This window comes from Balearica regulorum, chromosome 20 (genome assembly GCF_011004875.1).
Source record: "Balearica regulorum gibbericeps isolate bBalReg1 chromosome 20, bBalReg1.pri, whole genome shotgun sequence".
Classification (NCBI taxonomy): domain Eukaryota; kingdom Metazoa; phylum Chordata; class Aves; order Gruiformes; family Gruidae; genus Balearica; species Balearica regulorum.
The window spans coordinates 11,007,611-11,031,519 of NC_046203.1; the positions used below are offsets into that span (position 1 = coordinate 11,007,611).

General features: G+C 51.4%; 1 protein-coding gene and 1 long non-coding RNA gene across 3 annotated transcripts; one reads left to right on the forward strand and one right to left on the reverse strand.

The window, feature by feature from the left end:
• The first annotated feature begins 166 nt into the window (after positions 1–166).
• On the forward strand, positions 167–2,297 carry LOC142604669 (uncharacterized). Its single transcript, XR_012838519.1, has 2 exons — positions 167–299; positions 2,075–2,297. It is a non-coding gene; the product is annotated as an uncharacterized LOC142604669 (long non-coding RNA).
• Positions 2,298–3,724: 1,427 nt separating this feature from the next.
• On the reverse strand, positions 3,725–22,509 carry TPRN (taperin). Of its 2 annotated transcripts, none has more exons than XM_075772811.1 (4): positions 20,217–22,477; positions 5,746–5,935; positions 5,357–5,484; positions 3,725–4,971 (listed from the first exon to the last, which is right to left on the reverse strand). In XM_075772811.1, exons 1-4 carry the CDS (start codon positions 22,386–22,388, stop codon positions 4,909–4,911), a joined length of 2,553 nt encoding a protein of 850 aa, XP_075628926.1. In that variant the 5' UTR covers positions 22,389–22,477; the 3' UTR covers positions 3,725–4,908. The 2 variants fall into 2 exon arrangements, with proteins under 2 accessions (XP_075628926.1, XP_075628927.1); XM_075772812.1 differs by having other exon boundaries at positions 4,769–4,971; positions 5,357–5,487; positions 20,217–22,509.
• Positions 22,510–23,909: the final 1,400 nt, after the last annotated feature.

Sequence of the window (23,909 nt, forward strand, 5' to 3'; positions counted from 1 at the left end):
GCGGCCTACGGCAAGGTACCCCCCGCCCGGGGCTCCCCGCCCGGCCCCGGGGCGACGCGTATTGCCGCTGCCCGGGGCCGGGCGGGACAGAGCTGCCGGCACACTCGGTGCCCCTCCGGAGGGCTGGGGTTGCTCTGGTGCTGTGCTGCCTGAGCTGGGGAAGCGAAGCCGGACGGTGCCGGAGGGCACAGGCGCCACCCCGGCTTCGGGGGCCCAGCGAGGCCCTTGCCTGGCTCCCAGGGGCAGCGGGTCCCGCAAAGCCCGTCTGAAGGGGAGGAAAAATGGAGGAAAAGTGAAGGGTAAGTTAAAGCATATTGTCAAAATACATCAAAATGGTCCTTGGAATGGAGCCCTAAAAAAAAAACAACCAGCCAAAAAAAAAACCCCACAAACCCAAAAAAACCCTTCTCTCATCGTTTTGGGGGGGGAGGAAAAAACGGAGGAAACCAGAGGCAAGACATTGACCCAGAAGACCACAAATTCATGCAGGTAACAACAACTGCGATGACAGAGCTGTTGGCCTACTAGACACTGGTTTTGCCCACCTTCTAATGTAATTTCTTCTCTCTTTAATGGAATACCATCATTGAAAGAGTAGAAATGTTGGACCAGTAAAGGGGTGGGAAGGAGACAAGCCGCAGGGGCTGTTATTCCGGTTCCTGGGATGGCTCTATCCTTTCACCTTTCCTGTATTTGTAACCTGCCAGCAGGGACTGCTTGATCCTGGCATAGAGCTGAATTCACTTTAGAATTACATACTGATCAGCTTTTTTAAAAAATAAAAGGATATTTCCAGCCCCCTTTCAGAGAAGCCATTATCTTCCTTCTATTAGTAAGAAGGAGCTGTTTGGTTCAAAAGCATCCCTTCCTCTGTTAACTGCTGCCTAAATTCTCCTTTTCTTGTGTGTTTTTTGAATGTGATCAACTACTGTGTCAGATCCTCTTCATTTCCCAAAGTCAGTACTTTCCCATGACGATTATTTTTCAGGTGAGGCTGGAGCTGTTTTCTCAGCCTACCTCAAGAGCTGATGGTTTGGGGTAAAGGGGGGGAACTCGCATAAAAATTTAACAGCTTAAAAATTGTGTTACAAAACTACACAAAAACACACCCTTTTAAAAGAAACCTTACCTGAGATACAAGTCACAACCCCCCCCAGCCTACAAATGAATTCACGTTTATTGAAATTAAGACAGTCACAGAAGGTAAAAAGCAGAGGTGGTTAGGAAAGGGAACGCAGACGTCCTGCAAACAGAAAACAGTAACAAAATTCCTTCCTGTGGATGTACATCTCTTGTCCGTAATCGAACTTCTTGCCTTCCCCCAGTCGCAGGACTCCATCTCCATCCATGGACCAGGTGGTGAGATCCCACCAACACATTCTGCTGGTGTCTCGTCCTGCGGGACACTTACCTTCATCTCTGAACACTTAGTGATTTCCACAAGTTCGCAGGAATGTAAACGATCTTTGGGACTGCAACCCTACTATCACATTTTGTTACAGTTGTCCACAGTGTTGAAACTTTAAAATGGATAGGCAGCAACATCTCCTAAACCTGTTGTAAGCATAGTAAGTGGGAGTGTAAGATTAGATACAATATAAGCTAAAAATAGAAGAAAATTAATCAAAGGAAAGATTTAGTCCGACTTAAGGTCATTGTAGAGTTGAGTTAGTCTTTAAGCAAGAAACATAAAGTGTGCAGTTTTAACAATGGAAGACAGGTGAAACTGGGTCAGCTGAACACAATTTAATCCCAGCCTAAAAAGCCTAGGTATCAACATCTCCCTTAACAACAAACTAAGCTTCACCCCACCCAGCCTGCTTCAGGAAGTTCTCTGCCTCATGCTCCAACACGGATAAATCCCTTAAGGTGTTTCGTATTCAGAATACGGGCACGAACCAGAGAAATTCCTCCACAGATATTCCCGCAATGAGATAGGACGATACATCACTGAGAATGAGATATTGTAAGGGCCTGAGAATCCCTCTTGCTGCAAGGTAGATCAGCTGAATTCAAAGGGAACTCAGAAACAGTTTATGTAAAAGTAAGCTATTTTTGTTTCTTTCTTTCCCAGATTCTGGAGAGTTCTCAGACATTGCTAGATGTCCTGAAGGGAGAAATTGGGAATGCTGGTAAAGCCAGTGAGCCGCAAAGCACTTCAAAAGAAAAACAAGCACGTGGACAAAAGCATTCCTGAACTTGTTCTGCAGCCCAGAAAGGCCTGTTGGTCTGGGACAGTTGCTGTTCTGGTACAAGGATGCTACGTTTAATAAAAGCCTTTGTTTTGCTGAAGTAAATTTTCCTTTCAGATGCACTTTGGTATTACTTAGAGATGTAAAATTAATCCTCATATGTTAGAGATCAGGGTAGGCATCCTATGAAAAAAAAATACCCTTTATTTTGAGCACAGTGATACAGAAGCATTTCCCAGCAGGTGACTGATCAGCTAACACTTCTCCCCTCAAAGCACCATTTGCCTTGCTCTGCCACGAACAAGCTACGAGTTCATCTGGTGCCAGCAGGGATTAGAGTACAAAGCCAGGAAGCGCAAAGGCGGCAGTCAGCAAGGTGTAAATCACAGCTGCAAGGCACAGCGGGCAAACTGAAAGAAGCAGAGAAGCCAGCAGCACACCGGGGCACCATGTGCTCCTGTCGAGAAGCACACTCTGCACCCTCACACCTCCACTGAGCCTGTCCTAACCAGAGAAGTTGTAGGCAGAGCCAATTCATGGAGGACAGCACGCAGAGTACCAGAGCGGCGTTTCAGTTGGCTGAAGGCAGTGGAACAAGGTGCAGGGTATTGTTGGCTTTAGCATTCCTCATTGATCTGTAGCAGAACAGAGTCAGGACTAATTCAGACACCTTGTCCCTAACTTTAATTGCAAGCAGCAAATTGCAAGCAGCTTTACCACCTGCATGTATTTTAAGTTGCAAATCTAGAGATAGAGCTGCCTTAAACTGGCCTGAGCTTTTCCACAGTGAAGATGCTCACTGGGATCTTTTCTGCTAGGAAAGCTGTGCGTAACCTTTTCTTCATAGTCCCTGATCTCCTTCGGCTGTGTGCAGAGCTACTGGCTGCGGGCACTACTCAGTGTTTAACTCCACATATCTGATAACTTACTCATCCCTTAAATCTAGCAGTCACTGGCAGTCCTGCATTTCTCCTCATTCTACCCCAGTCTCAGCATCTCGTCCTGAAGGATTGCATTAATGGGAGAAGCCGTAGCACGTGGGATTGACTGCTCTTTCCAGTGTGCTTGTGTCGTGTCACAGGCAGATGTGCTGCCAGCCACGCTGCTCCTGGGGGGTCACACGGGGAGCAGATCTCCAGTTAGTGCAAAGAGGTGGAAAGTCTTCCTTTGTGGCCCCTCCAACCAACATTTAACTAGCTGATGAGTATCTTTTTTTTTTTTCTTTCTTTCTTCATTATCTTTCTGGAAATATTTAGGCACCGGGAGCAGAAGAGAACACCTAGAAGTAGGTATGTCCTAACATTTACTCCTGATTGTATGTTTCAGCAGAACAACCTTCCTCCTGCTGCTAAAATATACACCAAATGCAAGGTATGCAGAGCATTTTCAGTTCATAGACCAGTGTCAGCTTGACTAAACGTTCATCGTCTATATATAGTAGACAAACCAACAGAAGTATCAAAGATACCACCCTGTTCCTTTGGATAGAGCCACATGCTGGAGTACCACTCACATAAAGCCCAAAGAGGCTGTTATCTATTCCAACCACATCTCTTTTAATCCCAGAAGTACAAATCACATTAGCAGCAGTGTTCCATCCTTTCCAGAGTGCAATTTTGACCCTGAGTTTACAGTAGTAGAAAACTTACATGGAAGAGTCTAGCAGATTCTTTTGCATATTGGCTGCATTAAACAATTACAATAGAACTATAAAAATCCTAGAAAAAAAAGAAAACATATTCCTTGTTCAAGTTCTGCAGAAGAAAGGAGTGAAACAGCCCTCCTGTACTTTGCATTAGAGGAGCGAAGCGAGCATGGCAAGAAGGAAGCCTCCCTGCCAACCAAGACAGATAAATCTTGGGCCTGGCCCTGTTAGATGCTGGAAGAAAGCAACACAGAGGAACTGGCAAACTAAGGTAGAATCAGCGGTTATTGGAGACTGGACGCCAGCGTTGGGTATGGACAGACCAAAGCTATGGCCAATGTTTGGGAATCTTCAAGAGGCTCAAGCCAGTCTGGACACTTCTTTACAGATCAGTGCAAAAATGACCCCTAAAGCTAAAGGCATTTATTCCCCTTCCCATCCCTCACACAGTGCGTTCAGCTTCCTTCACAAAAACGTAACTGGCACATTAATTCCATGATGGTTCAGTGAAACTAGACCCAGAAACATGCCGAGAACAAACCATGAGCCTCCAGTGGTTTTCCAAACTGACACCCAATCTAGCTGTCAAATCACAACCACTCCTGTGAATCCAGCTAACTGCCCGGGTACTCCCAATGCTCCCACTCCAGAACCGTTCTTCACTGGGGCCTCTGACGAGAGAAGTGTTACAAAAGCCATCCCGACCTCGTACAGTGCCTGGATGAGTGGAGTCAGATAAGCACTGAGAGAGTCTACATCCATCCCGGGATTACACAACTGTTCTTAAGATGCTTGCCTAATCGGCAGCTGATCTTGAACAAGGAATATGCAAGGCCACAAGTAGAATAAATCATATGCCTTAAAAGTAGTAGTTAGGTCCCAGAATCCAGTGCAAATATTCTCCGAAGATGCCCGATAGCATCTAGTCCATCCTTGGCATCAGGATCCAACAAAAACCGTGGTGAGGGAGGGACCCAGAAGCTTATGTCCATGGTGCTTGCATGGGCATTCGGAAGGTGCACTGACACGTTTTGTCCAGCAGCCGCTGCTGCAGGCCAGAAGATGGAGCAATCAAAAATACAGAGCGGGCTCGCTGCTGAAATCGGAGAGTCCACCCTTCTCTGCTGGGGTGAGCTGTGGAGAAAGCAGAGTTGACATGGAGGCGTGTCATCAAATCCAAAGCAAACGAGTACCCACACCTTTGGGCAGTGAAGACTGTATTGGCACCTTGCCCGGGGCTAAGGGGCACATTTTAATTCCCCCCTCCAAACATGCCCTGGAGTACAAAGTGCGCCAGCTGCCCTAAGTCTCCGTTACAGGGACGGGGAGAGGCAGGTCTGCTAGTGACAGTGGGGCCTCATGTTGATCCCTTTGTGATGGCGGCACGCCGTCCTGGGCAGCAAACACAAACACAGGTGTTCAGTGGAAGGCACATCCCATCCCACCATCCCAGACCAACCCAAGCACCGGATAAGAGCAGAGCAGGACAAAGCCAAATCCTGCTTATTTAAAGTCTCACCATGACTTGGCTCCCGTGGGAATCAGCTTCCTTTGGGAGGGGTCCCTCTGTGGCAGGCATCTCCTCATACTTCTGCTCCTGCCACTCGCTGAACTTCACGGAGTGCTTTGGGGTGTAGCTGGATAAATCTGCTGGAAGGACAAAGCTGACATAAGTATTTCTCACCATCCGAAAAGGAGGTGGGATCAAGATCCTGGCAGGGACAGCATGGAAGCTGCCCATCTGCAGTTCCCTGTACTGGTTGGAGCCCTGTCCCCACTAAGCCAGACTCAGGGGTCACCTCCGTTAGCATTTCCACCTGCATGGAACCCCATAACGGTCTGTAGGAAATGTGGATGGTGTCAGACACCACCAGTAGCCCCACAGCACCAGCACCATGCCTCACTCACCTGAGTTAGGTGTATTGGGATGCAAAGTGCTATTTGGGCGTGGAATGTAAAAGGTGCAAGATTTGTCCTCCTCTGTTTCAGAAGCATGTCCTTCTCCTTCCTCTTCCTCCTCCTCCTCTTCTGCCAGTGAGCTCTCTGATGGGTACTCAAACATAGTCTGCAAACTTGTCTCATTGAAAGAGATCTTCATCTAGACAACAGCAAAGGAGTATTATTAGAAAGCAGCACAAGAAACCATTGATCCCAACGCTTGCTTTGGCAAAGGCCACCTCCCACCCCAGGGCTCCACCTGGTTTAAGGGAGCCATGGCATAGCCCCTCACCTTTCTCTATGTGCCTTGCCCAATCTCATACCACGCTGAGAGAAACCACAAAAGCAGATAACCAAATCAATGGGATGGAGGCAGGAGGCCAAGAGGTCCAGAGTACCTCTTACTTTTTGCCCCGGTACATACTTTGCCATCATCCAACAGTGATGCCCAGCAACCAGGAGGAGCTGCCAGCACGTCCCTCAAGAGGGATCAGTGTTGCCAAGGAAGAAAGGAAAGCATCCACATGTTGGGAAGGCAACATTGCTAATGCCTGCCAACTCATTTCTGTACCCATGCTCTAGACAACAAAAATATCAGCGATCATGACTACATTTTTGGGAGGGCATCCTGGCAAAAAACTGTTTAAGCTAGATAGAAACAGGGCTTAATACCAGAAGTAAAGAGATGGAAGCAGCTAAAGGAGAGGTGGTAACAGGTGGTAGCAGAGAGGGAAAATACTGGACAAGTGGGAGGCCCTTAAAGGTTCTGTTTTGAAAGCAGTTTTATTTAGCATTCTCACTAATGACCTTTGCACAGTAACTGGGAGACTAAGAAGTGAAGACAACTCAAACATTGGAGTCAATCAAGGGAAAAACAAAATTTTATGAGTCACGAAGAAAACTAGAGAGCAAGAACACTAGAAATGGGATGATGTTTAAGACCAACCCTTGCTCTAAGAGAAGTTCATCACCTGTGAATAATTGAGAAAGAAAATTCTGGATTGCCTACAGGACCGTAATCATCATCATGATGCTGCTTAAATAAACCCAGAATAAAGCAAGGCATTTCCACTGGAAAGAGGGACTGCCTGGCTTCATCCTCCCTCTAACACCCAGCAGGTAGTACGAGGCAGCAACCAGACTCCCCCGCTTCTCTCCTCCAGGCTGAACGAACCAGCTCCCTCAGCTTCTCCTCGTGTGCCGTTTCCTCCAGCCCCAGGAGCACTGCGGTAGCCTCCGCTGGGCTTGCTCCAGTTTCTCTGCATCCCTCCTGTAGCAGGATGCCCAAATCCAGACACAGTAACTCCAGATGTCCTCTTCCAAGTTGAAAGGAAAAGCTGAGGGAAGGGGTTGTTCCCCTGCAGCTTTACACGTCCTAATCATTATCCACTGTTCTACTTAGAAGATCTAGTTATGAGTCATCTCCACAGGTGAAGAGATTCAGCCCGCTCACACTAGTAAAAATGAAGGTTGAGAAAAAGCATAATAGCTCTTTGTAAGTACACCAAGAAAATAAACACCAGGGAGCAGAGAAGAACTGCTGATGCCAGCATGTAACAGACAAACAAGGAGGATAAGCTTGCCAGGAATAAATTTACGCCAAAAGTAGGGAAGTATCTAGCCAACACGGATCAAGGGTCAGGAGCAGCTGCCTAAAAGGGTGTTGTGATCCCTTTACTTCTAACTACAATTAAAATTGAGCCAATAGGGTTATGAACAAAATTACAAGGACGTGGTTGCTTGTGACAGGCGGTAGGAGCTGGATGGTTCAGAAGATCTCTTCTGATGCTGTGCAATAAGTGGCAAGAAGAAAACGCAGCACATTTGCCCCATGTGCCATATTTGCAGTTTCCCTCATATACAAAATACCCCACAGGCTGAGAAACAGCACCTGGCCCCAAGCAGCTACCAACGCCACCACACATGCTGCCCAGATGCATCTCTTCTTGCAATAGCAGCAGCCGCCTCTCTGCATCTCCTGCACACGGAGCACCGGTGCGGTGCTGCTGCTGCCAACGGGGTCTTCTGAAGCCAAACCTGCAACTGCAGAGGCCAGAGCCTGCAGACCACAGCGAGCAGGAGCCACCCTGCTGCTGTGTTATCCTGCGCTGCCCACAGACAGACACACTGGAGCTATGTGGGTCATACGGGGCTCCAAGAGGAGTGCTGGGGCAAGACAGTGAGCATTTTACTGCTGCTTTTCAGAAAAGCAACGAGGGGAGCTTGAATCAAACCCAGGTAACAGAGAACCTACCGCCTCCTCTGCGCTGCAAATAAGCATGATGGAGCTGTGCTATTCTGCCTGAGTTCGGGATGTACCTCGGACACAGGCTGGCTCCCTTCCCCATGCTCCCAGGAGAAGATAGGATGGAAATAGCGGAGAAGGCAACCAGCTGCCTTTCCCCATTCCCTGTCCCAGCCCTGGCCAGAGCTGCTCTGACCTTCTCCAGATGATACATGGCGAGAGGAGTGATTATATTTCAGAGAAAAGAGGCTGAAATAAAATGGCCCTGAAGATGAGAGCATCCCAGTTGCTGTTCCCTGAATTTCTTACCCCTGCTGCTGACCTAGATGCTCCCTGATCCGAGCCAGCCAGCGGAGCAGGCAGTGACCACTCACAATGTGGCGTCTGTACTGCGGGGACAAGCCATGCTGCCAGGCACGAAGGCCACAAGGGCGGAGGTGCCCAGGGCTTCTGGAAGCTCAGAAGCTATCCCAGAACCAGACATTGCATACAGGCTGCTTACCAGTGCTGGAAACTGTGCTGAAGGGCAAGAAGTACTTGGCTAAACACGGAAAAATAAAGGGGACAGGAGAGTTGTGCCTTGGTTTTAGAGTTTAAGCTTCAGAGATGGAACTAAGTTTTCCCGGTTTTCTGCTATCAGGAGGAAATCTCTACGAAAAATTACTTTGAGTCCAATTTGGACTAAAGCTGCGTGTAGTGCAGGAGGAGTAAACAGCCTCACCAGGGAATAAAACCAAAGAGTAGAAAAGAGCCCAGCCTAAGCCCTGAACTAAAGCAGCTCCCACTTGCCCACAGCCAGTTCGACTGGGACCAGGCTCGCTCCCTGGAGCCGGGTGTCCTGCAGCACGCTCTGCCAGCGGGGTTACTCGGGTACCTGCTACAGAGAGTCCGCAATGCTGCAGGAGGCAATGCTGAAGCTGTTCAGAAAGAGCAATCATTAACCATAGTGGTGCCAGCCCGGGGGAGAGCTCCTAACAAAGATAATTTGCTGCTTCAGCAACACCTCCGGTTGGGCCAGCGCAGCCTACACGAAGGCTGACACCAGGCAGTCCTGCTTGGCGTGAGGCCACCTTGGTGCAAACACACACACATACACACACCCCCCCTGCAAAAACCCCCATGTTGGCTTGCTCTGCAGTAACATCTCCCCACCCTGCACGCTGCTGCCAAGAAGCAGGAAGAGCCCTACGGCCGCTCTATAATAAAGCACTCGGACGCACCCAGGCAAAGCAAACACCAGAGGAACAACCGGGTGCTGGCACAGGGTCGGACTCTGGTGAACAGGCTCCACACGAGCGGCCGCCTTCCCCACACCTCCACACCCCCCGGGGCACTCAGTCAACCCTGCCCGTGCAGAGCAAGAGCCCCAAAACCCAAAGAGATAAACCCGCTGTGGCATCGCCCGGGCTCCCCACGCGAGCTCCCCTCCCCAGGCACGGGGCGGTTTCAGGGAAGCACAAAGCAGCTCCACTTGATCCAAGAGAAGATGGAGGGAAACTTAGGCAAAACTAGGGGACACATGGGTCAACATAGCTGCCTGAAGAAACCCTCCGAGCGGCTATCGAGCAGAACTGAGCACTGTGCATAGGGAACATGGGCAGATTCAGTCCCAGGAACCATATAAAAAGAAAAATCCAAGAGCCTAGTAATGAACGGCACAGACAACAGGTTTGCACAGCCAGCAGCCCCTTGCCAGACCATATAGACTTTTATGGAAACACAAATGACAGGGAGCATTTTCTTTAGAAGAAAACTGTATCCCAGAAGAGCCAGGCACACTCGAGCCCAGCCAGAGAACTCTGCTCATCGTCTCTCAGCAGTGGTTCCCCCCCTTTTCTCCTTCAGCAGCAGCTCCCAGTTGTGGAAAGGAAGAATTTCGCACCCTTCCGCTGTGGATGTTTGCAGCGATTTGTCACTATTTGGTCAGCTGAATGCTTCACCCAGAACTGTCCCCCAAAACAGGGTCCAGCCCAAATCCATATATCTATATATTAATATTCTGCCCAGCAATCAGAGCCACCCTGGGAAGAATAAGGCAGGCTTTTCAGGGAATATTGTGCTGTTCAGCCACCAGATTCTTGTTGCCATAGCAAAAACCATTTATTTATTTGCTAGGATTTGAACAGTAATGAGTAATAGAGTACCCAGAAAAGAGAAGCCAGGGTAAACATTGCCCAATGAGCGTAAACCTGAGTAGTCATACAGGGCTTACTTGGCAAAGAAAAAAAAAAAAACCAAAGAACCTTGTTTCAGGGGATGCAGGCTGTCAGGACCCAGCCTGCAGCCAGACCAACACCGAAAGAGTCCCCATGTACAGAGACACATTAGAAATAAAAATAACCAGTTTACAGAAACCAACCTGGGACGTGAACAATGAAAGTCAGCAGACACCTTGCCACCAAAAGCTGCAGTGGGAGAGTCTGCAAGACTCTGCAGTTAATGAGACAGCAAACACCCCATGGCTTCTCCCAAACCAGGGCTATCACTCTAAGTCTGGGGAGCAAACCATGGGGTTAATCTGCATCCTCAGCTCCAGAAGCAATCTCTTTAGTGTGGCTTTTCTCTTCTCCACCCATTATCACATTTGCTTCTAGGCAGGTGTGGCAAAGCCACCTACATGATAATGTAGGGTGCTTTACACCTCTTAAACAGGAACCTCTTTGGCATGCCAAATCCTCACCTTATAATAGTAAGAAAACAAATTGTTCTAGGCATTAAAAGAAAAAAGGGGGGGGAGGGGGGAAATCACCTTTTAACTATTTTCCAGCAAGAAGAGTTGGAGTCAGCATATCGATCCCCATCAGAGCAGCCTACGATGGGACTAAAAATGACTGAGCCCATTTCCCCCTCGCCACAGAGCGATCGTGAACAGCCACATCCCAAACCCAGGGCTCTCGCAGGAGGCTGCACGGGGCACCACCGCCGTCCCTGCTCAGCGTGCAGAGGAGCCGGATGGGATGGCAAGTCGTGAAGCACAAGCTGGAGTCGATTCCTGCCCCTGTTAACATCACACGGTGTCTCCAGCACTTCCAAACCTGCTGCAGAGACTCAGTAAGAGGGACATAGCAATTTTTCAGTAATGCAGTTATGCTACCCAGGTATTTCACAAGATCCCAACAGCTGAGTAGCACCAGGGATCAAGATTTGCTCTTTTCAGGTACTAATTTTCTTTAACCATCCTCTCTCCCCAGGCAATATAATCCTGAAATGACAAAAATTAGGGACCGCACTGACTCCCTAGGACACACGCGAGCTGCTGGGTGTGACTGAGAGCAGCTGGTTTAACAGCTTTTCACACCTGGGCAGCCAAAGGCCTCCTCCTCCTTTCTCAGCAACAGCAGCAGGAGGGTTTCGGCAGGAAGGGTGGATAACAATTCATCATGAATACAAAAGAGAGTGCTGGAAATCACTGACAGAACAAGCATGGACAGAAATGAGCGTTTTGAAGAAAAATCACCTTGTGCTTCAGTGCAGTCTTACATTGAGCTTTGCCGCATTTGTTGCTGCACTGGTTGTCTAAAGAATTGGTCAGTGAGACAAAAGCACAAGACATCACACCAGATACCCGAGAGCTGCAGCAGCAGACAGCTGGGAGTGCATCAGCAAGGCTGTTGATACAGAACATCCCACAGAGGTTTGCAAGAAACAGCATCCCAAGCCGGGCAGAAAAGCCCCTGAAGCACCAACATCCATTCGGTAGGTTGGTGGAGGCTCTGCCCAGCGTGAAGAGGAAGGTCGCTTAACACCGAACAACCTCCCACCTCCGAGCTCCACACTGCCATGGGGTGAGAGGGAAGGTCCCTGCACAGACAAATAACTGCTTGTGAGACTGGAAACAGAGGGTAGAAGCAGGTATTTTTCGGTGGACAAAGATCCCCAAAGGGTTTCCCCTGGTCTTTCCATCTGACCATTCTCACAGATCAGCAAATTTAGTAAAAGGAGGTGGAGGAGCAGTTCCTAAACTGCATACCTCTGCGGGGACCTTCCCTTTTTTTCATTACAGCCCGAAGTCAATGATCTAGACAACTCTCATGCAATGCAGTTTTCTCTTTGAAACTTCTAGATAAAGGATTTGGGGGGGAAATAAGCCATTTCATTGGAGTTAGCAATGAGCTTATCTACATGCCTGTACTTGTCCTGAAAACATGGGCATGTGTCAGCCCAAATTGTTGGATAACTGCAGGCACAATCTCTAGCACAGCAGCCTGGAATAGCACCCTGGGGGCTGCAGTAGCATCAACACATTACCAAGGCATTTGCTGTCATTCGGGAGAAGATAAAAGAGCTTTTGTACCTCTAAAACCTTTCCTGACACTGGATGAAAAGGGTTTTCCCTTGACAGGTACCCAGAGGAATTGGGGGGACTTGAGACTTGGTTCCTACATCAGATTAGCCCTGTACTGCTATGGCTGAAACAACCTAAGTATGCCCAGAAAATAGCAGATGGCACTTCAGAAATGTACTTTTCTGTCATTCTGTACAAAAAAGAAGAGTTTTGGGGCACAGGAGTTGGCTGCTCCACCATAAGCTCACTTGATCGTGCTTTTCCAACACGTGTTTCCCAAGAGTAACAATGAGTTTTGCTCAACAATTAACTGCATCACAGACTTAGCTACTGAATAGAGCTAGAAGATTTACAGCAGCAGCATGTCAAGGAAGCACTGTGTCACTGGCAAAGGAGAGGTTGCCTCCAGGATCACGTCCCAGCTCCCAAGCCACAAGGCAAAAGAAAGTCTCCATTTACAAGGCAACCCACAAAGCCAGCTCTGTGTAATCAATATGCTGAAGCACATGGTAGATAGGAGCAATGCATGGAGATTCGAAATATTAAACTCCTTGTGCAAGACACAGGGAAGTTTCAAATTCCTGATGAGAAATGACAGGGTAGGGACAGTCCCAGAGAGCATGGCAGGGCAGGCAGCTTTGTTAACTCTTCCCTTGACAGTGTCGGACAAGAAGATTCAGCGCCCAAACAACCACAGGGCAGATGGAGTCCGAGACGTTACAAAGCAGCTATTCACCCAGGGACCCCTTCATTCCTTCGCACATCTGCGCACAGAGGAGCCAGAGCCTGCCACAGTTTAACAAGCAATTCAAGTATTACTTACTTGGCCCACAGGAACTGGACAAATCTCCCTACATATACGAAATGGATCTCATCTGAATACACAAAGAGAGCAGGCACAAACAAGATACCGAGTCTTGGCACTAATTGTATCTTCATAAACAACATACAAAACTCCAAACAGCAGAGGATTCTGCTTTACAGGCAACTCCAAGCCTACAATTTGTGTCTACAACGCGGTGCAGCGCTGGGAGATGCCACTCACAAACATTTCTGCGTAACCAAGACTGACCGGAGCAGTCCAAGCAAATACCTTGGTTTGGTGAAAGTGAACCATCTCCAGCTGGAATGGGACAGATGGAGCATCATTTCCCAGGAAATACTGGGAAGATAATTACTTCCCAGCCTGGCAAGGAGCTTATTCTAGACCAAAAGGCTTCAGTGACATGAACACTATTACCTGCACAACAGAGTTCATATCTCTCTTGCCCTTTTTCTGTACTACTGATATGCAAAAGATACTTCCTTGAAGAGAAGTGATTAAATGCAGCAAGTTCACCATGGGGGTTACAAATATGCCCTCAGACTTGCATTTTCCCTAGCTGCAAGCTATACAATTTCCCTAAGGATGCAAGAAGTTTGCTCTCATAGTCTCTGAGATATTTTCTTCAGCTAGTCCAAGCGCCTACGAAACAGCAGCTCCATCCTGCCGAGTTCCCAAGATCATCTGAAGGGCACTTCTCAGAAAACATCAGCACCAAGTTCCTTCAGTCCAGATTTTCCCAGGATGTTTGCGAAGTTTCTCTGTGTGATACAGACGCTTCACATGACTCTTACTACACAAACTGTCCAAAGAGATACGGTTACAGTTTCGTGGCATACCCACGTCCCACTGCAGTCACAATGAAGAGTCTGGGTTTATAAATAGATTTTAAATTGCCCAGGTTTCACTCAGAAGAGGAGCGAGCAGAACCCCAGAGATGAAGGAGATGCTGCTGCAGCAGCTCTTACTGAGATTTCCTTTACTGCTACTGAACCTAGAAACTAAACATTTCAATTTCTCCTGCCGTTTCCTACATATAACACAAACCAGCAGCACTTCTCCCCTAGCCTGCCTGCCTGTACTTCCTCAGCCCTTCTCAGCAACACCGTGACTGACCATGTACTGGAAAAAGCAGAGGGGGGAGGAAAACCCAAACCCAAGACAAGCTAAATACTTGAGATGGAGGGAAATTATAAACCATCTCCAATCTGGTCCACAGATTAAGAAAACCAATTAAGATAATGTTAACTGTAATCCACATGATCAGAATTCAGAGTACAAAGCACTCCAAATCTCCTCTCAAGCTCCGGGGCGGGCTGAGCCCTGGGCACGTCCTAACCAGCTTCAAAGGCAGCCTCGTCTCTTATTTGCGTAAGAGTTTCTATTTTAGCTCTTCTGTCCCTTTCCCCATACTGCCGACAGCAGCAGGCAAGAAGGGGGCGGGAGGAAGAGAACCAGGGGGAATTTGGGAGCAGCTCAGACTGTCGCTGCGGCACCAGGCGATGGAGAATCCGAGTCGTAGAAAATTTCCCACTACAGAGATGAGATAAATACGACTCATCTGCTCTGCCAGGGGTTTAGTACAACAAAGTACCAGCACTTCAAGGAGCTGGCAGGCTGCAGGGAAACAAAACACAACCTACCACCCCACCGACAGCCTCAGGTGCAACTTCTGAGGTGGTTTAAAGACTAAAACCGCAATAAGATCCTGGGTTCTAGAGTCTGCGGCCATCAACAGCACAGACTAAAGTCAGCAGAATTAGAAAAGGGCAGGGAAATTGCGCTGTCTGGGTGAAACAGCCTGCTCACATCTGACAGCTAGTGGAAATCACTTCCGCAGGGGAGGAACCACGCCTGATCATCTAAGGCATGCATTTTCTGAGTGGGACTTGTCACTGCTGACCTCATCTACCAAAAATTCAATACATCCATGTCAGATACGTATTACAGCCTCTCCTTAAAGGTGGCAGATGTATTTGCCCCCGCAGAGCACAGCCACGAGACAGAAAATAGAACAGGAACACACAGCGCTCTGAGAGCTAATAACACAAATTTTGTCCTGATCCCTCCAAAACACAGAGACACGGGAATCTATGTAACTTTTGCAGAGAGATTTTTGCTTCTACCACCAGGTTAATTTATTTGTGTTATGGTTACTTTACTTGTGTTAAACATTGCAAAAAAAAATAAAAATTCAGGCAGTCACAGGTATTTAGATTCCACGCTGTGCAGACTTGCTCCAAACAGGTCTGGGCAATAGCTGGAAGTGTTCATCCCTGCCAGCATCTCGAGCCTACACCTGGTTCTCACAGGAGACCATCTCCAGCAGAACTGAACAGATGGAAAGCTACAGAGCAAGAAGTTCAACAGGTTACACCAACAAAACTGCTGCCCGATCCTGCCCATGATGAAAAGCTAAGGGATGTTTAGAAAATATTTTTAACAGACATTTAAGTGGGCATTTGGAAGCCATATTCAGGCATTATATGCAGCTGAAAAGGTTAGAAAATGGACCATGCTAAAGTGCACCTAAGCTGGAACGTTTTAAAGTTCAGCTTCAGCTGAACGTCTTTGAAGACTGTTTGGATCCCACCAACCTTGTTCTTGTGAGACCTGTTCACACAAGGCTGCAGCTCACCTTCCAGCACTCAACCTGCCAACTGTGACAAGCCAAAAACATTAAAACCATCAACAACCTAATGTCTGTTGGCTCTCAAGTCCTGTTATTTACAGGACTTTGGGTGGCCGGGCCAGAAGTCATCTCTCCTGCACGACCCCCAGAAGGTACCTGGTCCTGGAGGGGACAAACACTGTGTCTTGGGATGAACTTCAGAAGCGACCAGACATAAGGAAGGAGCACAGTTGGGGCAAATTCTGTACATGGAGGACCTTCACGGCAGAGTCCAGCCTCCAACAGTATGGGAACACGAAGCCTAAAGACAGGCCCCCAGCTGGCTCAGCAGTCGGCAGTCCTTTCCAATCACTCGCTCCAACATGCCAGTCACGTGTTTGACAGAAACCTAGATTTCTATCTTGCTGACAACTTTATTGTAGGTTATTCTGGCAGGTAACCAAACCAAGATTGGTTCTTGTTAGCTCAGCCAAGCTAGATCTTATCCCCCGAGATCCCAAAGATCCACATCCTGCAGCAAAGCCTTCCCTTCCTCCTGGGGCTGCTGTCAGGCTGAAGTGCCTTTACTGCTTCTGTAATAACAGAGTACGAAGATGAGCACTGAACAGAGGTCACTGACAGCGCTCTGCATCCTCTCCCCAACTCCCCACTTAGAATAAAGGTCAGTAGGTCTCCTTCCACCACTGCACACGTATCCTGTCCTCGCCATGAGAGGTGACAGCTCAGCCAGCCTCTTCCAGCAGCTCCGCTTGAAACCCAGAACATCCATTCAAAGCTGCAAACGTTCACCTAGTTTTCAAACTGAAGTCGCACTCCCACTGCTTTATCTGAACTAACTGTGATAACGCTTGGAGAGGTCTCAAAACAGCCACAGAGTGGATGAACAGTCATGAAGGACATCTTAACACTTGTAGGAGGATAAGAGCTCAAACTCCCTGCCAACACAGGCAGCCAGGTCCCCAGGATAAGCACAGCTGGGCCTCTGCCCTCCACCTGCAGATCCTGACCGTGTCCCACCATACACAACCCCATGTTCACCTTCACAGCCCTGGCTGAACGACGTCTGTCCCACCACAGCAGCTCTAGCTGCACAAGAGAGCTGGGAAGCCATTTTTTATTCTGACGCAGGAACAGCATTTCTCTCTCTCCCTCATCAGCTCAAGATCCAGCTCCAACCCCAAAACAAACAGCTGCTTCAAATATTTGAAGCGTCTGGAAGGAGCAATAAAACTATTTTTCCTGAAAGGCCTTAAACACCAGCAGCATCCTTCAGGCCACAGCAGTCAAGTCCTGCAGCCACACAGCTAAGAGCAGGGGGCTGGAGCTACCTCCGTGCAGACAGAGCGGCACTGGAACCCAATCCCACCCTGCCCCAGCCACCCTCCCACTCCAAAAAGTCATGGAGGATGTGAATCAGAGGACGCAGATCCAGTGAGCTCCATTTTGCTGGCATCTCTACCATAGTCAGGCAATCAGGGGACAGAAAAGGGAGGCCGAATTTCTGCATTTGAAGAAAAACACAATTTGCATCTCACAAAACAATCAGTCTATCCATCACAACCGCTTCTCTCCCTCCTAATAAATCATTAGCCCTGGCTATAAGTACAAACTCCCGCCAATCCGCAGGGACACAGCATTTCCAGGCTGTGCTAGACCTGCTGTTTATCTCGCCCAGATTCCTGCTGGGCATCAGCAAGCGGATGAAGTTTTCCAAGTCATCAAAGTCTCACTAAACAACACTTTCTTGAGCCTGGAGCATACTTAAAGATCTGTCAGTAAATGCAAGACAAGGTTTGGAAAGGAAGATGCTCAGCAGGAGCTGGGCTCAGCAGGTCTGCCTGGAGAGAATCACCCCAAAAGACCCTGGTAGCTGCTCAGTGAAACCAGCATCAGGTTTGATTTTGAGACCCCCAGAAGACAAAAGGACATTGGTTTTACCAAAGAACTGCAGCTTCCAGCTCACACGAAATGTCTGCTTCTGCCCAATTCAGCCAAAATCAAGTTTCTGAAAACCCCGACATGTCTACAAAACAGAACCCTTGTTTTTGGCTGGTTGCCTTGGCGACACACAGCAATCTCTTGGGAAGAAACCAAGGAATGTTTCCTAATACTAGCTCCTTCCTTTTCAGGCATCAACACTCAGCCTTATTACCCAGAATAAAAGCCACAAACATCCTCTAGGTTAAGAGTAAACAGAAATCTTTCCATTTGCTACAGCATCAGCATCTTCTAAACCCTAGCTACAAAGTCAAACTCCATGCTTGCCACCCCTAGCAGGAACGGAACTGACAGAAAACCTGGTGTTTCTCCCACTACATTGTCACATTTAATTTTACCCAGAAACTTGTGTCTCTACTACTTCTTCTTAAGCTAGATCCTATTTTCTGAAGGGTTCCCATTTCTTTCAGCCTCCTGAGCTCTGCAATGTCATGGGCAGTTCCTCCCTTGCCTTTTAATACCTCTCAGAAACAAGATCTTATGCAAGTTCCCATGCAGGACATCCCCCACGTATAATTCTTAGCAAACGCCGTTACAGTTGTATACGCATCTTGCAGTATTTAGCACGCTTCATCTTCAGAGTGCCTACAGAGTGGGACAGTTAATGCTATTAAGCCGATAAGAACACAGGCGGAGAAGCTACGTGACCTTCCCAATGTCACACAAATCCAACACTGAACAGACAAAACTGTTGTTAACCAATTTCAAAGAATTATATGGAGGTTTAGGTTGAGAAAGGACCTCTGGAGGTCTCTAGCCCAAACTCCTGCTCCAAGCAGATCTGACCCAACCAGTAGCTCAAGCGTGTCCCCAGGCAAGTTTCAAATAGCTCCAAGTACGGAGATGCCACTACTCCGACGGGTTCCCGTTCCAGTGTTTGACCAACCTTAAACAATCCAGTCACTGCACCAGCCTTGTCTTCGCCTCCCTCTCTCCTTTTTGTGCTGCTCAGGATGGCTTCCACGGCACACCAGTTAATTGGTTTTGCTTATTTGAGGTTTTATTCTTTTACCAGCAAGGCTGCTGCCCTGCACAGAGCAATCGGCTCCTCTGGCTGCATCAGAAGCTGGGTTTATCTAAGAGTGTCTGTCCCGCAAGGTTTCCACCCTAAGAGTACCCATAACTGTAATGCATTGTCTTGATATTTTCACCATTTATACCACACACCTGATTTGGTGTAAATCCAATTAATGCCCCAAATTGAACTGAGTAGAGCCAAGAAAACAGCTAATATATGAGTGCAAGGCAGCAGGTATTTAAGCAGCAGAACAATTCCAGTCTGATCAAGCACTTCCCTATAGGAGGACAAGGAAAAACTGCAGGAGCACTGAAGGAGAATCAACACTCCTGCTTATTTGCTTATTCTGGATCTCATGGTGCTCACGCTCCAGATCTGCTACCTGCATTAGTCACAATCAATACAGACTGTGTGCTCTTACGAAGGAATTTAACAATGCTAAGCCACGAGAAACAGCACTCCCTGCCTCCCTTCTAAATGACATGCACTCTATTCAAAGGATTTCCTCAAATTCTAATGCTCAGTGCCTCAGGCACCCATGTGGATTCAGTCTGTCAAAGATTTAGTCGAATTTAAGTAACGGAACGTCAAACAACTCTTCCCGCTATGGAAAAACATGTCACATTGCAGACCTAGAAATCGGGATTTGTCACCTCAGCGTGCTGCTTTCAGAGCTGAACAATTCACGCCTACTCCTCCGGCGCAGCAAAAATAACCCGCTCTTTCAGCATGACTGCGTCTTTATCACATCCCGATGCATTTCACCACGCCACACAAAGATTAATTCTCAATTTAAGGCTCACAACGATCTAAGTTAGATCCCAAGCAGTGAGCAAACCTGGCATTTGCTCCAAAGACACTTGGAGCAATCCACGTCTCACAGATCTTCAGAGACTCCAGAACGAACAGCCAGGTGGTATAATCCTATCAAGGGGAGTTAAGTTGTTGCTGATCTCTTTCTGCCTAACAAAGACCTAATTCTTGAGCCTCTATCAATAGGTCACTAATGCAGGGAAGATGCCAGTGCCATGCTGCCCACCGTACTGTCACAAGCCGGACAGCAACTGTGGGGAGATCAACATGTCCAACACCCACAGACACAGCGAGCAGAGCTAGAGAGCGGGCAAGTCCACAGCTGTTCAAACCATGTGACTCACCTCAATTTTCTAAATACCAGAAATATTTTACTTTCCGTTACCATACCTCCAAGAAGTGACTGTGGGAGAGGCCCTGCAGTTATCAGAGGTCATATCCCACCTTCATCTACTTGGTGGAACAGCACCCAGTGCCCACTCCCCAAGGGCAAGCCTCTGGCTCTCAAATGGACCAGAAAAACCCTGGCCATCTTCCCACCCGGTGCCTCAAGGGAAGACAAGCCAAAAGTAGTACTGAGCTACTTTCAGCCTGGCTGCTCCGCGCCATGGCACCCCAGACAGTTACCTTCTTGCGGCGGGAGCCCGTCTTGCTCATGCAGGACCTCTCCAGGGACAGGTACCCCCCGATCACTTCGATCTCATTCACCGTGGGGTAGCGCTTTTTATGGGACGGCCCTGCTTGGGGCCCGTCAGCATTCTCCACGGCTTTGCCTTTTCCTTTGCTCTCCTCCTCCTCTTCCTCCCACTGTGGCCTTCCGCTGGCATCTGTGAGAGTCTGCAGCCCCGAGGCAACGGGCTTCCTTTTGGGCACTACGGTGAAGGTGCTGCCTCCCCTCTGGTGGGGGGCAGAGTGTGGTCTGTAGATGGGCACGGAGGAAAACTCCATGTCCAGGTCAGGGCCGGCTCCTCCAGGCTGATCGGCCAAGCTCCCCGTCCTCGCGGCCAAGCCGGCCCTGGGAGAAAGCTCCCCACTGTCTGGCTCCACAATGTCATCTATGTAAGTCACAGGTACCAACGGATCCAGAGGCGCCGGTGGGGAAGCGACAGGCTCTTCCTGCTCTGGGGCGGAAGCCCTCGGGGGCTCCTTCAGTGCCTTCTCTGAGGAGGAGGGTGGCGGCAGCCCCGGCCTGGCGCTCTGGGCCGGGGGCAGAGCCGGGCTGCCCTCCCGGCGGGGCACAAAAAGGAAGGAATTGCGCGAATTCAGGCGTAGCTTGGCCAGGGCCTGGGCCTGCAGGTCATGGGCCGGGATGGCAGCCAAGTCAGGCTTGGGGGCCGGGTGGATTTCGAAGGAGCCTCCGGCCCGGGGGGCAGAGGCAGAAAGCGGCTGGCTGGAGCGGGTGGCACTGGGGGCCAGAGTGGCACTGGGTGGGGGCGACACAGCCGCTTCAGCCTCCTCCGGCTTTGGCCTCCTGGCATTGGCTCTGGCATGGGGAGCGCTGGCAGATGGCACTGGTGGCCCCTTGGGCGGTGCAGGACAGCTGGCGGACACAGCGCCGGGCTCAGGGACGCGGCTGCCAGCAGGCAGCCCCCGGGGGGTGACGGTGAAGGAGTTGGAGCCGATCTTGTGGAGAAAGCAGTTGGCCTGGGGAGCTGCGGCCTTGGGGGTGGCTGGGACCGCCTGGGGGACTGCAGCCCGAGGGGGAGCCGGGGCTGCCTGGGGGGCCACGGGCTGGGGGGTGACAGCCCGGGGGGGAGCCGGGAGAGGCTGAGGGGTGACAGCCCGGGGGGGAGCCGGGAGAGGCTGAGGGGCCGCGGGCTGGGGGAGCGGAGCCCGGGGGGAAGCCGGCTGCAGGACAGCGGGCTGGGGGGTGGCCGGCACCGCTGCGGGGGTGGCAGCCCGGGGGGGAGCCGGCAGCGGCTGGGGGGCGGCCGGCACCGCCTGCGGAGATCCCGGTCTCGCCTTTGGGGTCGAGGCCCGGGGGGAGCCCGGTCCCCTCTGGAGGGGCGCCGAGGCCCGAGGGGAGCCGGGTGCCCCCTGCGGAGATGGCGGCCCTGCCCGGGGGGAGCCCGGCACCGCCGGAGGAGCAGCCAGCCCGGCCCGGGGGGAGCCCGGTCCCACCTGCGGAGGGGCTGCCGCCCCGCCTGGCACGGCGCCAGGCCCGGGCCCGGTCAGCGCCTCCCCGCCGCGGCGTCGGCGACCCCGCGGCCGCTGCCCGAACTTCTCCAGGAGGCGGCTGACGGTGCCCGGCTCGGCCGCCTCGGGCGGCTCCGGCGGCTCGGTCGCCTCGTAGATGACGACCTGGTCAGCGCGGATCTCGGCGAGGGCGGCGCCCCGGCGGGCCAGCAGCTCCCGCAGCGGGTCGGGGCGCCGCGGCGGGGAGGAGGAGGAGGAGGCGGCGGCCGGGTCCCGGCGGCGGCCGGGCACCGCGTCCCCCTCGGCGAAGCAGGCGGCGGCGTCGGGCTGGGACTCGATGATGAGGATGTTGTCGGCGCGGATGGTGCGGATGCCGGGCACGGCGCTGTACAGCTCCAGCAGCTGCTGCAGCGGCCGCACCGCCTCGGGGCCGTGCCCGGGCAGCCCCTGCCGCAGCCGCCGCCGCTCGCTCTCCAGCCGCATGAAGGGGTTCTCGCGGAGCGGGCCCAGGCTCTCCGCCACCACCAGCCGCTCCCCCGCCGGGGGCTCCGGCTCGCCGCCGGCCGCCCCGGCCAGCTTGGCCCGCTTCCGCTCCAGGATCTCCCGCTTCCAGGCGGGCTGAGCCCGCGGCCCGGCCCCGAGCGGCAGCTCCGCGCTACTCATGGCGGCGGCACAGGACACACTGAGCTGCCGACCCGCCTCCTCCCGCCGCACCTGAGCAGGCCCCGCCGCCGGCCCCGGCACCGCCCCCGGGCCGCCCTCCGCGGGGCGGTGGGAGCGGGCGGGGCGGGCGCCATGACGGGGCCCTCGGCCGGGGCGGGCCGTCCCTCCCCCGCGGCTCCCTGCGGTGCAGGCCGGGGCCGTGCGGCCGCCCCGCTCCCCGCCAGCTTTGAGGTCGCTGTCAGGGGGATCCGCTCCTGCGGGCCGGGTAGGCGCTGGCCGGCAGCGAGAGCCCCTCGGGGCGCCTGGAAGCAGCTGGACTTTGGCACGGCCGGCGGTACCTGACGTGGTTCCCCGGGGCTGTGGACCCGCCGGTGTCCCTGCTGCCCGCACCGCCCTCCCCTGCACGCAGGAGCCCCCAGGCACTGGGGTGCCAGGCTGGGGGACACGGCTGGGGACGGGCCCTGCGGGGTCTGCAGCCTGCCAGGAGCCATGGTGACCGACCCTACCCAAAAAACCCCGATCTGCTCCTTCCCCCCCATCCTGGACCATCCCGCACGGTGCCAGCCAAGGACGGAAGTGAGAAACGCCTTTCGGGGTCACCCCACCATCCGTTCGGCCTGAGTCTGAGGAACAGCAGGGGTCTGGGCATGAGCAGCCATGGTGGGCAAGGAACAAGCCATTGGCACTGGAGGATCGTCTTAAGGAGAGCTCTGGGGGAGACAAGTGGGGGTTTCCACGGCACATGGCAGTGGAGTGGGAAAACATTTTTCCCACTGGCTTTGCTGTTCAGCAAAGGCTGCTCGTTGGGCACGAGAACACGAGACGGCTGCCACCACGGTGTTATTTCCAGGCAGTGCCTGTTATCAACCACCAGCGAGTTTCTTTGGGAAGTCTGTACAATCAGGAACGATCATACAACAGCTCAGGACTTTCCGCACCTCTGATAGCATGGTGTACCAAAATCCTCAGCCCAGGAAGTGCAGGGGACATGGCATGCCGTGGCGTAAATAACCTTTGGCCAGAACTTGCCACGGTCGTCTGCCCGGGAGCTGTAGAGCCGCACCCCGGTGTGCTGGGCTGCTTCGATGTGAGCGACTTCACCCCGCTGCAGCGGGGCTGCTGAAAACACAGGTGTGTTTATGGCAAGGATCCCCGTATCCTGCTGATAAGGCTCTTACCTTTGCACTCCCGAGCCAGAACAGAGCAATTGTGCCTTTTTCAAAGGATACCTGGAAACGATACTACTGGAAATAGTATTTTGTTGCCAAAGCTGCCCGCGTGCCGGGAGCTGTGCGCCACCCAGATGTGCTGTTTGCCGCCCAGATGTGCTGTGCACCCTGAGGAGCTGCTCTGCTGCGAGCCGGCAAACCAGAGCTAAATGGCAGGAGGCAGCTCTTTGTGATTCAGCTTAAATAATATAAGGGTGATTTAAGGTTTACGTGTGACCCGCTGCACTTGGCCGAAGCACAGGTCCACGATGCACCGATGCACTGTCCCACATCCTGCCCCCCCGCCCCGGCC